The sequence below is a fragment of the Oncorhynchus clarkii genome, chromosome 32 (genome assembly GCF_045791955.1).
Source record: "Oncorhynchus clarkii lewisi isolate Uvic-CL-2024 chromosome 32, UVic_Ocla_1.0, whole genome shotgun sequence".
NCBI lineage: Eukaryota > Metazoa > Chordata > Actinopteri > Salmoniformes > Salmonidae > Oncorhynchus > Oncorhynchus clarkii.
The window spans coordinates 23,437,780-23,454,135 of record NC_092178.1 but is presented as its reverse complement, the minus strand read 5'-3'; the positions used below and the strand labels follow the sequence as shown (position 1 = coordinate 23,454,135).

The 16,356-nt window shown below is 43.9% G+C and overlaps 2 protein-coding genes across 5 annotated transcripts in view; one reads left to right on the top strand and one right to left on the bottom strand.

Moving 5' to 3' along the window:
* The window catches only part of LOC139391919 (retinoic acid receptor beta-like), a 120,389-nt gene extending 119,439 nt beyond the window's left edge, over nt 1-950 (top strand). The window contains exons 4-5 of the mRNA XM_071139528.1: nt 391-555; nt 700-950. Coding sequence (XP_070995629.1) covers nt 391-555; nt 700-950 — 416 coding nt within the window. The remainder of the gene's footprint in view (nt 1-390; nt 556-699) is intronic.
* Nucleotides 951-6,082: 5,132 nt separating this feature from the next.
* Nucleotides 6,083-16,356, bottom strand: part of LOC139391673 (DNA topoisomerase 2-beta-like) — a 40,944-nt gene continuing 30,670 nt past the window's right edge. For 3 of the 4 annotated variants that reach the window (XM_071139100.1, XM_071139102.1, XM_071139104.1), the window contains 16 exons: nt 15,099-15,247; nt 14,630-14,861; nt 14,095-14,229; nt 13,256-13,456; nt 12,659-12,854; nt 12,116-12,207; nt 11,867-12,022; nt 11,508-11,591; nt 11,009-11,206; nt 10,599-10,764; nt 10,178-10,339; nt 8,692-8,982; nt 8,413-8,502; nt 7,520-7,660; nt 7,054-7,154; nt 6,083-6,945 (listed from right to left, as the gene is read on the bottom strand). In XM_071139100.1, the coding sequence (XP_070995201.1) occupies nt 6,754-6,945; nt 7,054-7,154; nt 7,520-7,660; nt 8,413-8,502; nt 8,692-8,982; nt 10,178-10,339; nt 10,599-10,764; nt 11,009-11,206; nt 11,508-11,591; nt 11,867-12,022; nt 12,116-12,207; nt 12,659-12,854; nt 13,256-13,456; nt 14,095-14,229; nt 14,630-14,861; nt 15,099-15,247 (2,586 nt within the window). In that variant the 3' untranslated portion in view covers nt 6,083-6,753. The remainder of the gene's footprint in view (nt 6,946-7,053; nt 7,155-7,519; nt 7,661-8,412; nt 8,503-8,691; nt 8,983-10,177; nt 10,340-10,598; nt 10,765-11,008; nt 11,207-11,507; nt 11,592-11,866; nt 12,023-12,115; nt 12,208-12,658; nt 12,855-13,255; nt 13,457-14,094; nt 14,230-14,629; nt 14,862-15,098; nt 15,248-16,356) is intronic. The other variant, XM_071139101.1, reaches the window with a different exon arrangement.

Here is a 16,356-nt window from a genome sequence, read left to right as displayed (position 1 = left end):
CTCTCACTCTCACTCACTATCTCTCTCACTCAATCTGTCTCTCTCGCTCTCACTCTCTCGCTCTCACTCACTATCTCTCTCACTCAATTGTCTCTCTCGCTCTCACTCTGTCTCTTGCTCTCACTCTCTCGCTCTCACTCTCTCTCGCTCTCACTCTGTCTCTTGCTCTCACTCTCTCGCTCTCACTCACTATCTCTCACTCAATCTGTCTCTCTCGCTCTCACTCTCTCGCTCTCACTCACTATTTCTCTCACTCAATCTGTCTCTCTCGCTCTCACTCACTATCTCTCTCACTCAATCTGTCTCTCTTGCTCTCACTCTCTCACTCACTATCTCTCTCACTCAATCTGTCTCTCTCACTCACTATCTCTCTCACTCAATCTGTCTCTCTCTCAGACCGGCAGGACCTGGAGGAGCCCTCTAAGGTAGACCAGCTCCAGGAGCCTCTACTGGAAGCTCTGAAGATCTACGTGAGGAAGAGGAGGCCCAGCAAGCCACATATGTTCCCCAAGACCCTGATGAAGATCACTGACCTCCGCAGCATCAGCGCCAAAGGTACAGACATCACAGAGAGGAATATACTAATAAAACTGAGTAGAAATGAGCCCACTATAAATTCAATGGCAGTTCAGTAGGAAAACTTTGTACACTAATGCCCTATAACATCATTTTGCAATATGTCCTTTCCTCTCCCTCCAGGTGCGGAGCGGGTCATCTCGCTGAAGATGGAGATCCCTGGGTCCATGCCTCCTCTGATCCAGGAGATGCTGGAGAACTCAGAGGGCCAAGACGGCCAGAGCAGCACCGAGGGCGAGGACGGCAGCAGCCCCAAGAAGGGAATCCCTAAGGGGGGTAAACCCTGCCCTGTGTCCCCTGACCCTGACCCAGATGCTTCAGACAGCGACGGGCCCACAGCGGCCCCCAAGGAGGAGGAGGAAGAGGACCCCTAGGTCCCCGTTGGAACTCAGGGGCCTCTCAGACTGACACTCTCTCTCTCGCTGACATTCCTTACCATAGTGGACCCCCCTCCTCTCCTCCTCCCCTCAGGCCGTTGCTCCCTTAATGAACCACCACCACCTTTGCTTGTTCTTATGTTATCCTTTACGTTTGTTTTTTCCTTCTCTCTCTTTATCACTTACTTTTCCCTTCAAAAAATGACAACACTAAAACCTAAAAGGACCAGTGGTTGGTTTGTGTATAATTCTACATTTATTGAGCTCTTATTTTGGCGTTGTGTCTTGGGGACTAGGGTGTGATTGGTCGAGTTGGGTTTGACCTCGCCCGGCCACGCCCACTTACTTGTTGTACACAAAGGTCATAGGTCATCCTCCTCAGGTCTCCTGTATAAATTCATCCCTGCATGATGGACTCGACAAGTTTAATAAGTAGTTTTAATCTCTCTCTCTCTGTCTCTCTCTCTCTTTGTCGGTCTCTCTGTCTCTCTCTCTCTCGGTCTCTCTCTCTCCCTCTTTGTCGGTCTCTCTCTCTCTCTCTCTCTCTCTCTCTCTCTCTCTCTCTCTCCCTCTTTGTCGGTCTCTCTCTCTCTCTCTCTCTCTCTGTCTCTCTCCCTCTCTGTCTCTCCCTCTCTCTCTCTCTCTCTCTCTCTCTCTCTCTCTCTCTCTGTCTCTCTCCCTCTCTGTCTCTCTCTGTCTGTCTCTCTCTGTCTCTCTCCCTCTCTGTCTCTCTTTGTCTCTCTCCTTCTGTCTCTCTGTCTCTCTCCCTCTACTGTCTCTCTCTCTCTGTCTCTCTCCCTCTCTCTCTCTCTCCCTCTCGCTCTCTGTCTCTGTCTCTCCCTGTCTGCCTATCTCTCTCCCTCTATCTCTCTGTCTCTGTCTCTCTCTCTGTCTCTCTCTCCCTCTGTCTGTCTCTCTCTCTCTGTCTCTCTCCGTCTCTCTCTCCCTCTCTCTCTCTCTCTCTCTCTCTCTCTCTCTCCCTCTGTCTGTCTCTCTCTCCCTCTCTCTCTCTCTGTCTCTCACTCTGTCTCATATTGTTGGAATACATTGTATATACCATTGTTAGAAATCTGTCTGTTTCTATGATGAATTTTGTGGTGCTTTTTCCATTGTCTTAAATATTATTGTTTGATGCGAAACAGTACATACATGACAAAGTTCAAAGGGGGCTAAAATGTAAAAGTCCTTTACAAAAACAGTTATATAGACTGTTCTTGTATATAGACAGTATGGAAGACTAATACTTTATATTTGTTCCTCTATTTAAAGCTGTTTTTGGTTTTGTCTTTTATAACTCATTAGGTTGACGTCTCCATCAGTTTACATGACATCACCATAAAGCCAGAGTGCTAGAGGCTTGTCTCCCCTGTCAGTGGCTGCATCTCTTCAGACGCTTCCTCAGACTGTCGAGGCCATAGATATACAATGACTAGATTGAATCTAGATAAACTATTACCAGATTGGATCTGTCTATCACAGATAACAGACTGTAATTTAATGTACAGGGCTTCTGAGGTTTTATCATTAAATGACATTCCCAGAGAGAAACCAAGCAGTCTTTACAAGTGACATCTCTGGGGAAAGATAAGGGGTTAAGCGACTCTTTGACAAAGACTTTCCTTAACTTGGGGTTGTGGCTTGTGCCACTGAGAAATGTAGATGTTTTATGAATTTGGTTATACATTTGAAGTTTCCTTGCAATTCTCTTGAACATTCTCCACAATCTGTGCAGTTAAATGCATTCTTATTACAGTGTTAAAATGTAAATGACTTCTCTTCTCTGATTCAATCTAGTAATTGTACATGAATGGCTGTCAGCAACTACAAGCGTCTGCGCAACACAAAATGCACACTGCGTTCTGGGCCAGGATTACAAAGGAGTCCTGTAGGCCCAGAATCACTACCTACCCCTTCTTACATATTTGCATACATAAGTGTCTTGTTTTGGAAGGAAACCACGGAGACATTGCAATCGTTAAAATACATATTCATGACCTAACCGCTCGGCCGGGAAGATTGTACACTAGACTCTAGTAGCCACTGTGCATTCTTAGTTCTAGTCCTACAGAGTGACTGACTGTTGCCTTGCTCCTCCACAAGTCCTGTGCATAACTACAGTGATGCAAAGGAGATTCTTTACACGACCCTTAACCCCTGAGAAGTGCAGTAATTATAGATAGACAAGCTCGGGTAGCGTTCATTTGGGTTGCAACATCACAGAATGTTTGGATATAAATATATTATGTAAACATGCGCTTCTCTATCATGTAGAATGGGGAATCATGTCTGCTCTAAAACAAGAATATATTTTCCTGAACGTTGCATCTCCTGAACCCAACCCTGCTTTGTGTTTTGGACGGCAGATCCACTAGACAGTACTTTTTCTCAGGGATGAGGAATGATGTCCCATATCGGCCACCGCCACAACAGCCTTTCTGATCTTCTAAATATATTCTTAGTAAAGCTGTTTTTCTTTAGAGCCTAAGGGCTAGATTTAGTCCATAGCACTGAAGATCTGCGGTATACCGCGATTAAAATGTAAAGGCAATGTTCCCACTTTCGCGGAGACTGCATTCACGGTAAACGCTGCATGTCTGCTCAATCGGAAATTACACTGTTCTTCAGCTCTACGGATTGGATCTAACTCTAAATTACAGATACGAATTTGGACACTATTTATAAAGTTAATAGCCTAGTATCCACACTGAATATTGCTCTGTTCGTTTCACTGTAGTGAAGTGAAACAGAGTGATATTCAGTGTGGAAGCCAGGCTATAGACAATATCATTTATTCAGATGTTGACCAGTTACTCAACTAGCACGAAGGCAATACTTCTCATAGTACTTATAGAAAACTTGAAGGTGAATTATATGTAGCCGACATAATGTTAAGGGTGATAGTAATAAACAGTTTTCTTTATCATTCTTAAGGGTAATAATAATTTGGCATAAACTGTTATGGGTGATTATTGAGTCACTCATCTCAGAGGTATAAAGAGTTTTTTTATTCTGAATAGAGGCAAACATTTTACCACAAGGGAACAGATGACCACTGTAGTCAGTCAGCTAGAAGGTTGGGGTCAATTCCTGTTGGATTATTTCAGTTTGCTTCCTGAATAGACTGAATTGATATGGAATTGACCCCAACCCTGGCTAGAACCTTTCAGAACCATCTCACACACAACCATCTCCTCTCCTCCATATCAACACCACATGTAATACATACATATCTTAAGGGGAAAACAAAACTGTCTCCGTTGTTCCATGTTTGAATGTGAATATGCCGTCCAGGTTTTACATAGGAATGATATGCAGTGTTAAAGGAATACTTACTTTAAAGCAGCGTTTTGTCAAATTCATTGCATCTCATTGTATGTATGACAAAAAATGAAATGCTCTCTTTCCCCCTAAGGGAGAGAGGGATGTAGGGTAAAACAATCCTGGTGGCTCATCACAAGAGCAGTGTGGATGAATCTCAATAGTCTTCCCTACATTCCTCTCCCTTGATGCCGCGCCTCCTTCTCAAAACGCATTGGAGGAAAGGGTGCAGAACCTCAGACCTTCTACAATGTGTGTTGTTGAGGTGAGGAATCGAGGATGTGATGAATCACGGAAAGACTTCTGACATTTACCCTGAATGTCTTAGAAGTTGGAAAACTTATTTCACAGCTGAAGAATGTCTACATCCATCTCCCTAGTGACCTGAGCGCCACCTACAGGCACCAGGTGACACGGCAGGGAACTCAATCCATTCCACAATGCCGAATTTACATTGGTTTCTGTTGAATGTTGTACCGATGTAAATGTTCATATTTACTACTACTATCTCACTGCAGACTTGTTCATGTATTAGATGGTGTGTGTGGTGTGCTTTATGTCTCAACTAATGGCAGCTTTAGGCTATCTGACCTCTCAGAGCTTCATCTCATAGCCAGCCCCTCTTGGGTAGCAGCTGCTCACCCCCACATGATTTAGGATCAAATGGTCTCAGTACCTGAGCATGGGTTCACAATAGAGTTGCAAAATTCCAGAAACCTTCCCCAAATTCCTTTTTTTGGTGGGCGGGGGTGGGGGGGGGATCATGGTCAGAGGATTTTCGTAATCAGGAGGGAATAAGCTAAAGGAATTTCCAATGTGGAATTCTTAAATTTGTGAAAAGTTTCCATAATTTCGAAACCCTAGTTACCCCGATGTCATCGCTGATCAAACAGCAGAGTTGCTTCCCCTCTTCAGTTGGAATGCCAAGCAGCTGTCACTAAATCAATCAACTGACAGAAATGTAAGACAATAAACCGAATAAGATCAATACATGTACCGGAAGGGGGCAACGTACTGAACATTGCAGATAGAAATACACTGAATAGATCTGGCACAACGAGTCCATGCTCTACAAGTCAGTGGTGTCTGTTCTATGCAACGTATTTCTATATGAATGTTCCACCACTGTGCCCTACATTATCCAACTATCCAGTAGAAGCATGACTGTGAACATCAAAAAAAAAATGTACCTTCGAAAGCAACTTTGTTGTTATGCCTGTTCAAAAATGTTCAAAAGTTTAATATTTACAAATAATGTATATGATTGCCTTTTTCACCCCATCGGTATCAGAAAACCTCATTGTCATCATATGCAGTGTTGTATAGTTAGTGTTATTATGAAGAGACATGATCAAATTATGGTTGAGTTTTCTTAACTTTGTCTTTCTGGAGGGTGGGCAGGGCAGCAGGGAGTTGTCATGGTGATTATACATTTACCCAGAACCTCCTGCTGGCCTGTTGGGAAGAGAAAGCAGGACGTCCTCATAGGGAGCTTTACAGTGAGCTTCTATCTTGTTTTCGTTTTCAATATTGTCTGTTTGTATATTAACAATGCTTTATATGTTCATATACTGTTTAACTTTACCATGAAATGCCCTGGCAAAGTAATACAAATATATTTATTTTAAAATACATAACGTGTGAACGTGTTATAACCCAAATATTTAGATTTACTGTAACCTCGAAGCCTTGAATAGTGTGTGTGTGTGTATGTGAGAGAGAGAGAGAATTGTGTTCCTACAGTTCTGCTCTGCAGGAAATAGATTGAAGTCAATTAAGAAAATCTTACAGAAAACACAACAGCCTGAGAATAATTTACATTTCATTGTTTACTTCCAAGTTCATGTTCAAAAAGGTACATAGTCTCTTCTTTACTTTTTAACAGTTAAAATGTGCTGAAGCACCGCGTTCCTAACTTCTAAAAGCTGCTTAGGACAAATACAGAACATTTCCATGGTAATAATAATAATTTAAAAAACAAAATTGTTTTGTATGTATAATAAAAAGTGTAAAACACCTACACAGTAGAAAGCATTAAAGTCACCAGTAAAATTAAAGGGGGGGGGGGGGGGGATGTACAAAAGTCTGTGGGACACAGCACAGGGGTATTTCAACCAGCGTGTGTCTGGTCCTGGTTGAATACTTCAAAACTAAATTCTTCCTTCTTACGTTGAAATAATCACATGATATTTAAACATGACTGGATATTTATACAACCACTGCCTACACCTATCCCACCTCTCAGATGATTTCTTCTAGAAAGTCAAGGAAGGATGCACGTTAAAATTACTCAAGCGATGTGTGTGCAAATGGCTGTTCAAATTGTTTAAAAACCCATCCTTCCTGATTTCATCAAGGTGATCACAGATCATAATTGATTGGATAGGTGACAGCATGGGGTACCAACCAATGAAGATCTGTGATTACTTCAAGGGAGGGAGAAAGCATTGGAACAGAGCCTGTGTGGGAAGGATTCCATGGTCTAGTCGAACATGTCGTACTGATCGGCGTCTGACCCTGACGCTGACTCAGCAAAGTACTTCACTTCCTTCTTGGCCCTGCTTCTGCACGGTCGGTCTCGGGATGCCGTGCCGGATTGGCTGAAACGGTTGGAGTCTACATCATCATCATCTGACATGGGGGGTGGGGTCACGGCTGCTTTCTTTGACAGTTTCTACACAGGGAGAAGACGAGAAGACTAAGTATCTTGTTGTATGGAAGTCTTCGTTTTTTAGTATCTTCTTATATCCTATATGATTCAATGACACACACACGTTCTTACCCTACTGGTAGGGGCTTTGGGTGTTTTCCCAGGAGTCTTCTTGGGACTGAAATCATCCTCTTCAGATTCAGACTGCTTCCTCTTCCTCCCTCCGCCTTTACCTACACAGGTAAGGAAAAACACACCCAGGTTACACTCGGTTCACACCCAGGTTACACTCGGTTCACACCCAGGTTACACTCGGTTCACACCCAGGTTACACTCGGTTCACACCCAGGTTACACTCGGTTCACACCCAGGTTACACTCGGTTCACACCCAGGTTACACTCGGTTCACACCCAGGTTACACTCGGTTCACACCCAGGTTACACTCGGTTCACACCCAGGTTACACTCGGTTCACACCCAGGTTACACTCTGTTCACACCCTTTTATAGTCAGTTTACACTTGTCAATCTTCTATATTCATAGAGAAATAGATTGTAAGCTTACTGACTCCAGTGGTCATTGTGAGGTAAGCCTGTACCTTTGAGTGGTGTTGCAGGCTTCTTGGAGCCGGTATCTGAGTCGGAGTCCCAAACGGACGTGTCCAACTTCTGTTTTGGTGGCTCTTTGGGTACTGGTGCTTTCCTGGGTTTGGGAGCTGCATCCGAAGGCTTCTTCACTGCTGTGGGTAACAGAGATCAATAATAACAAGGATCTCAGCAAGACACCATGGCTGTGTCTAAAAAGCCACCCTATTCCCTATATAGTGCACTACTATAGACCAGAGCCCTATTCCCTATATAGTGCACTACTATAGACCAGAGCCCTATTCCCTATATAGTGCACTACTATAGACCAGAGCCCTATTCCCTATATAGTGCACTACTATAGACCAGAGCCCTATTCCCTATATAGTGCACTACTATAGACCAGAGCCCTATTCCCTATATAGTGCACTACTATAGACCAGAGCCCTATTCCCTATATAGTGCACTACTATAGACCAGAGCCCTATTCCCTATATAGTGCATATTAATGTAATAGCGGTCATACAACATCATACGAATTGGATGTCGAAAGTATCATACGTGTTGGAAGGACATATAGTATTATACGTCTTGCTCTGAGACCAGGCTGCTTGTTGTGTCAATGTCAAAGGAAATGAGAATTTTTCCTAGAATGTCATGAGAATTAGGTTAAGGTTAGGAAAAAGGTCAGGGGAAAGGTTAGCTAAAATGCTAGTTGTCTCTGACGCAACTCGAACACACAACCTCTTGATCGAGGTATACGCCCACCCATCCTCCCTATTGTTCTGTCTTAAGTAAGCAGACCATTATTTCATTTGAAACGTAAGAAGTACTTAATGAAGGTACACAAATGTACGTCTGTTTAATGTGGCCAGGCTGTAGATACATATTTGGCTCTGTGTGTTACCTTTCTTAGCTGGGACGGGTTTGTCGAAGGCAGAGCTGCTGGAGTATGAGAAGGCCTTGTCATCCCCGTCACTGTCCAACTTCAGGTCATCTGGAAGAGAAGAGTAACTGACATTAACCCTCAGATGAACGCAGGGACTAGGAGCTTATGTACAGACAAAGTCCTTTTTCATAGACAAACACACAAGACTGGAATTAAAAACAAGAAATATACATCTAACCTTTTACTAAAGAAAGTACAAGACAAGGCAAACATGCGGACCTTGCTGTGTGAACTCACCACTGTCATTGCTCTTTTCAGAGGAGCAGGCTGATTTGGAGGAGGAGAATATACTCTCTGGTTCCTTCTTCTTCTTTGCTGGTGAGACGGTGGTGGTGGTCTGTTTGGGTGATGGGAAGATATCTTCATCATCATTGCTGTGGTCATTGTATCGGTCTTTAGTTTCGGAGGAGGCAGTGAAGTCATCTTTGCAGGGCCGGGCTGGCAAGGATGCAGCATCATCATCATCATCCCCTTCCTCTCCTCCATCCTCTTCCTCACTGAAGTCAAATGTGTACTTGGGCTTGGCCGCTGAGGAACAGACAAAGTTCATTATACATGTGGGTGTGTTTTGAATCACTTGATGTAGTTTGATCGATTTGTAATGATTTCTGAAAGGCAGCATGTCCTAAAAGCCCACTACTAGTGATAAGGAAGAGCTACAGAGTTCATAGTGTGAGTCAAATCAGTGTTTTGAGAGCTGAGAACCGTAGCATAACCTCTCCTATTGCATATGGATTGCATCACGCTGCTGTCAGACTTCAGGCTCATCAAGCCAGGGAGAACCAGACTTTCAGACTTTCAAAGAGCTGATGGAGTTTCAAGTTATAGTCACCCCAGGTGACAGACAGCATAGTGTGTAGAATGACAATGAGGCAAAACTATTATGTTAGAATTAGCAAGACCAGAGTTTTCTGACCACGTGACCTGCAAAGGGAAAAGATCACTGCCATTACATTGCTTTCTAACCAAGGAACATGAATTGAGGAGTGAACGGGGGTAGACAGGATATCCATCAACACTTGGAGGACAAATGGAATTAAATAAAAGAGCGTCTTTATTGCAAAAAGTAGAACCACCACGTTTCGGCTTTCGGGTTTTTACAGAAATAAGAATGAGGCTTTTAAACATTTCAAAATGGCCTCAAGGACCAATCACAAAGAATATGCAATTAAAAACAGAAGATTGGTTAAAACAGTTGAAGAAAAACCAACCAATCGACTACGTGACTGGACCAGAAAAAAACTCTAGGCCCAGATAATCTCTCGTAGACAGATAAACATAACTGGTACAGTACAATCTGTCGTGAAGGAATGGGACGAGCAGCAGTAGTTTCAGGGTTTTTCATTACTGGTGTCATTACTGGCATCTTTCCAATTTCGGAAGGAGAGGTGACATTCAAAGTGAGAGAGCGCTACTCGTTCCGGTTCTGTTCCTCATTCTAGCATCTCTTCAGCTCTTCTCTTTACAGGTATAGACCCAGAACTTAAATCGAGCAGCTGACCAATTACGCAAGACTTTAGTTCTGGGTTAACTGAGATTAGGGCCCAGTTAACTACTGTGATCAGGAAAAATGCCTTTCCTTAGTTCTAACAGGACAGTGAACACGAAGAAAACACCCTAAACCACAGTGAAAAAGGAAGCTACTGTCTGAACTTATCCAACAAAAACCAGTCTGTTTTAATGGTGTGTCCTAATGAACACAGCCCAGTAGGTAAGTGGTTACCTGAGGCCCGTTGTGACTTGGTGTCTCGGGGGATGACCACAGGTTCACTGTCCTCCAGGTCGCTCTCTGATTTGGACTCATCCTCCGACCAGGGGTTACGCTTCTTCACCTTCTTACCAGATGATCCTTTGGGTGTGGGGGGTTTCCTGGCTCTGGGAGTACCTGATATAGAGAACATTCAGATTTCAGGTATTTTATTTAGTAGCCATGAAGTGTGATTAAAGTAAATGAGTGCCAAAGTTTCCTCTAGTGGTAGAACTTCTGACTCCCAACTACAAATTGCCCCAAGAGGAAGGGATACAATACTTGGGTCCACCACCTTACCTGTCTATCCCTCTCATATGTCTCCCCTTCTCCCCCAATTCATGACTGAACCCCAATAAGATGAGACACATGAAAGGAGAATGGAACATCTGCTGACCTGGCTCCTTCTTCTCCTGTTTGACCCGGGGGGCCTTGGGCTTGGCTGGGGTTGGGGCTGGTGTATTAGAGGAGGAGTTGAGGGAGTTCTCCCCTGTTCCCCCGTCTGACCCCAGCACTCCCATCTCATCATCAAACTCCAGCTTCATCACCAGGTCCGCATCACCCTGAGAGGCCAACACACACACACACACACACACACACACACACACGTCATGTCTAATGCCTGAAAACACACAGACCAATGCAAACAATGCTGAGCTATGACAGAGGTATACAGTTGATCTAAGCTCATACAGCACTGGGTGTAAATCATCAACTTCAATGGTTGGAATTGTCTGGAAACATTACAGACTGGACCGTTAATAATGAACCATAGAGAGGATTCATCTTAAATATGACATGTTATACCTTCTTCTTCTTGGTCATCTTCTTGGAGGCGTCAGTCTTCATGGCCTGTGTGATGGTGGGTACGACCCTGCGGCCGTACAGCGAGGGCAGCGTCTCCTCCAGGTGTAGTTTCTTCACCTTGGGCTTGCCCACCTTGCCCTTCACCAGCTTGGTGCCTCTACCTGCACTCATGTCTGCCTGCTCCTGGGCCTCGATTTTCTGTCACACAGACGGGGAGAGAACACACCACAGTCACTTTTTGTAAATGGTCGAGGTCACTTGTATTGAGGTGACGGTTTATAGTGAAAGGAGATAAAAGCCAAACATATACGAATAGATCTGCTGTCAGTAAAGCCTGGAGAAAGAAACCTGGAGATTAACCGACTTCTCCCCAACAAAAGCAGTCTCGCACAAGTAGGCATAAATGATTGTAGTCCCTTCTTAAGCAGTGACTTAGATGAGTGACTCAGAAGAGTGACAGATGAGTGACTCTGCTGCACATAGTGCTGGTACCACTCACATCCAGTTCTTCAATGAAGACGGCCAGGTCCTCCTTCCACAGATCCTCAGGAGACTTCCTCTGCAGCTCATTCAACTCTCCTTTCTGTTGAACAACCCATACTCAGTTGATAAAAGACATGGTGCTAGTAACACAGAGCGTGTGGGTTCCTTTCCCTCTGCGATCACATACACATATTAAAAAAGCACTGATATTCACACAATAACAAAACACACACAACCGTTTAAAGACTCAGCCCCTGACTACTTGTGTAATGTTGCTGCAAATGAATAGCCCTTTGGGGACGATAAAGATCTATTGAATAGAATTGCAAGTCTTTGACAGGCAGGTGTCTACACCCTTCCTCTCTGAGTCAATACCTTGATGTCTCTCTGTCGGAGCAGCTCGTCCACCTTCTCCTTGGACAGGCACCACAGAGGCATGTTGAGGATGTAGTTGAAGTTTGGTCCCGACAATGACACAGAGTCCACAGAGCCGTCACTGTCATTACCATCACGATCATCCTCCTCCAGAGCCTATAGAGAGACCAGGAAGATGTCCAATCAGAATACAGGGTGTTGAAGCGTCAAGTGGTCACATGGTGGACAGTGGCAGGATGCTAACAGTACCTTTTCCTGTGCTTTGGTCCATGCTGCCACAGGGTCCGACTCAAAGCCTTTCTGCACCAGCATCCTGATCAGATCCCTCTTAGACTTGTTCTCTATAGACAAACAACATTAATATAGCAGTACTCTAGTACCAAATTGCCAATTGAAATAAATATTGAGGCAGAGGGAGAGGCAGAGACCGAGGCAGAGACCGAGGCAGAGACAGAGGGAGAGACAGAGGGAGAGACAGAGGGAGAGACAGAGGGAGAGACAGAGGGAGAGACAGAGGGAGAGGGAGAGGCAGAGGGAGAGGCAGAGGGAGAGGCAGAGGGAGAGGCAGAGATAGAGGGAGAGATAGAGGGAGAGACCGAGGCAGAGACCGAGGCAGAGACCGAGGCAGAAGGAGAGATAGAGGCAGAAGGAGAGATAGAGGCAGAGGGAGAGGCAGAGGGAGAGACCGAGGCAGAGACCGAGGCAGAGGGAGAGGCAGAGGGAGAGGCAGAGACAGAGGCAGAGGGAGTCCTCTCCCTCTCTCTCTCTCTGGGATGCAGTTAAAATGCTCACCGATTGTGATCTTTCCTTCGATCTTCTCCAGTACAAATCGTGCCTGATTGGACAGTTTGGAAGCCTCCGCCCCCAGGCTCCCCACTAACCAATCCTTCCTCAGCTTGTAGTAGTGCAACCGCAGCTCAAAGAACTCCTTGAGAATGTCCTGGACCGAGTCATACCTCTTCAGACAGCCCATGTGGTCAAACAACACCTGAGGGGAGAACAACTACTTTAGATAGTTCTCCTTTCCAAAACAGGTTAAAAACCATGAAACACCTCAAAATGTTTTTCCCTTTTTAGATGATAAACTCATTCCAAAGAATCCCATCATCCAGACAGATGTAATTTCTATAATAGGAGTGCTCTGTATATACACAAAACAGAGCACTTCATCCAAAGAGGTGTGTATAATGAATGAACAGTGGGAGTCAATACAACTATAAGTTCAACTCAAATACAGGGTCGTATTCATTAGGGAAACTGTTTTGCTACGGATAATGAAACCAAGGCGTTTATTATTGAACAAGCTCAGGTAGTTTCTCCCTGTTTCAGTCCGTTTTCTTCTGTTTGGTGCCTAGTGAATAGAACCCAGATTTGGGGAGTGGTACTAACCATGGAGTTGCAGGTGAGGCTGGACTGTAGCTTGAAGACTTTGTGTAGTCCAGCAGCCTCTGCCTGGGCCAGCTTCTCCTCTGACATGCGAACTACAAACTTGACGGTTTGGTCCGTGTGGTACTCCTTATAGTCATTAATCAGAGCTGGAGTCTTCTCTGTCCCCTGGAGCATGGGCTCTAGTACCGACTCCTTGTAGGCCTGGAGGGAGAGAGGGTGGGGAGGGAGAGAGAGGAGAGAGGGAGGGGAGGGAGAGAGGGAGGAGAGAGGGAGAAGAGAGGGAGGAGAGAGGGAGAGGAGAGAGAGGAGAGTGAGAGAGGAGAGAGGGAGGGGAGGGAGGGAGAGAGCGAGAGCGAGAGGGTGAGAGAGGAGGGGGGAGGAGAGAGACAAAGAACTAACAAACAACATCACAGCATAGAAACAAAGGTTCAACATCTCCTTCACTCATTCCGTCAAAGCAGCTAGATGACCAGAAGTGCTGGACAGGTGTGATATATCCTGTCCTTAGTGTACCTGTGTCCAGGTGTGATATATCCTGTCCTTAGTGTACCTGTGTCCAGGTGTGATATATCCTGTCCTTAGTGTACCTGTGTCCAGGTGTGATATATCCTGTCCTTAGTGTACCTGTGTCCAGGTGTGATATATCCTGTCCTTAGCAATAGTGTACCTGTGTCCAGGTGTGATATATCCTGTCCTTAGCAATAGTGTACCTGTGTCCAGGTGTGATATATCCTGTCCTTAGCAATAGTGTACCTGTGTCCAGGTGTGATATATCCTGTCCTTAGCAATAGTGTACCTGTGTCCAGGTGTGATATATCCTGTCCTTAGCAATAGTGTACCTGTGTCCAGGTGCGAACGGGCAGCTCAGTGATCTCAATGGTGTTCTTGTCCAGGACAGAGATCTCTCCACTGACCATGTACTGGTTCTGACCCAACTCATGGATCACGCCTTTAAAGTTCTTATAGCTGGGCAGCTGGGAAAGGAGAGACGTAGGAATATTCAGTCAAACGTCATTATGTTAGCTGACTTACTTATAACATGATTAACACAAATCTTGATTATCGTTCCCAGCAGTGGACTCCAGCCTGCTGAACTTCTGGATGACCGCAGACACAGAAAGTTGGTGGTTTATCCAGTTCAATCAAAACATGTTTTAAAATCCCAAATGACAATTGACTTAGCTAAAGGTTTTAATGTATAATGGTATCAATGTACAAAAATATTAATCGGAGTTGATATGCTTTAAGCAATATAATCCTAAAACCAAATGAACAATAGCGCTGCTTGTGGGTCCACAACAGATTTCCCCCTGGGACAATAAAGTTGATCTTATCTTATGTAATGAAATACGTTTGAACGTTGGAAATGTTCACCATGGGCAGAGGGTCCTGCATGTTGAGCATGCGGTACAGGTTGTTGACTATCTCTCTGTGGTCGTAGTTGGGGATCTTGCAGGCCCAGCCCGTCCCGATGCCCTCGGCCCCGTTCACCAGCACCAAAGGGAGGATGGGGATGTACCACTCTGGCTCCACCTTCTGGTTGTCATCATTCAGGAACTTCAGCAGGCTGGAGTCCACCGCTGGGAACAACATCTTGGCCAGAGGACTGAGAAAGTGACATTACTTCATAATAAATACATTTTTAAAGCATTTTGAGTTTTAATGTGTTTTATGAAAGGTGATGTATAAACAAAGTTTACCAGAAATACATCATTAACCTTTTTTTTTAAATCAAGAAGGTATGACTGCACTTCAGGATGGCACAATGGCCCCTACAAATCATACAACAAGTAGACCAATCAAATAGCTAGCACAATTCTGTTTTGACCCTGGGAGGCATTACCTGAGCATGGTGAAGATGTAACGGGGGCTGGCAGCATCCTTGCCCCCGTTGATGCGGGTACCAAACTGACCCAGCGGCTGCAGGATGTTCACGTTGTTGCTGCCCACAAAGTTCTGGGCCAAGTTCACAATCGTCATCAACAGGGATTGCTGATCACACACATACAGAGGCACACATGTCAAAACAGTGTTGTTGTGGGAAACAAAGTCTCTTCAGACAGTATTGATTTAAAGTGGAAGATAGCTAGCTCTCTAACTATATTTCATTAGTGGTGTAAAGTACTTATGTAAATATACTTTAAAGTACTACTTATACAGTTTTTTGGGGTATCTGTACTTTACTATTAATGTATTTTGACAACTTTTACTTCACTACATTCCTAAAGAACATCATGTACTTTTTACACCATACATTTTCCCTGACACCTAAAAGTACTTGTTACATTTAGAATTTTTAGCAGGAGAGGAAAAGGGTCCAATTCACACAATTATCAAGAGAAAATCCCTCGTCATCCCTACTGCCTCCAATTATTAATGTCTGACTGTTGGCTTTGAAAGCCCATGAAAGCCCATGGCTTTCCGTAAATAAAATAAAAAACAAGAAAATGGTGCCATCTGGTTTGCTTAATATAAGGAATTTGAAATCATTTGTACTTTGAATTTGACTTTTGATACTTAAGTATATTTTAGCAATTACATTTACTTTTGATACTTAAGTATATTTCAAACCAAATACTTTTAAATGTTTACTCAAGTAGTATTTTACTGGGTCACTCACTTTTATTTGAGTCATTTTCTATTAAGGTATCTTTACTTCAAGTATGACAATTGGGTACTTTTCAACCACTGTATTTCCTTTAGCTCAGTAAGTATATTTCCTATTGCTCAGTAAGTATATTTCATATACGTAGCTCAGTAAGCATATTTCATATACGTAGCTCAGTACGCATATTTCATATACGTAGCTCAGTACGCATATGTCATATACGTAGCTCAGTAAGTATATGTCATATACGTAGCTCAGTAAGTATATGTCATATACGTAGCTCAGTAAGTATATTTCATATACGTAGCTCAGTACGCATATTTCATATACGTAGCTCAGTACGCATATTTCATATACGTAGCTCAGTACGCATATTTCATATACGTAGCTCAGTAAGTATATGTCATATACGTAGCTCAGTAAGTATATGTCATATACGTAGCTCAGTAAGTATATGTCATATACGTAGCTCAGTAAGTATATGTCATATACG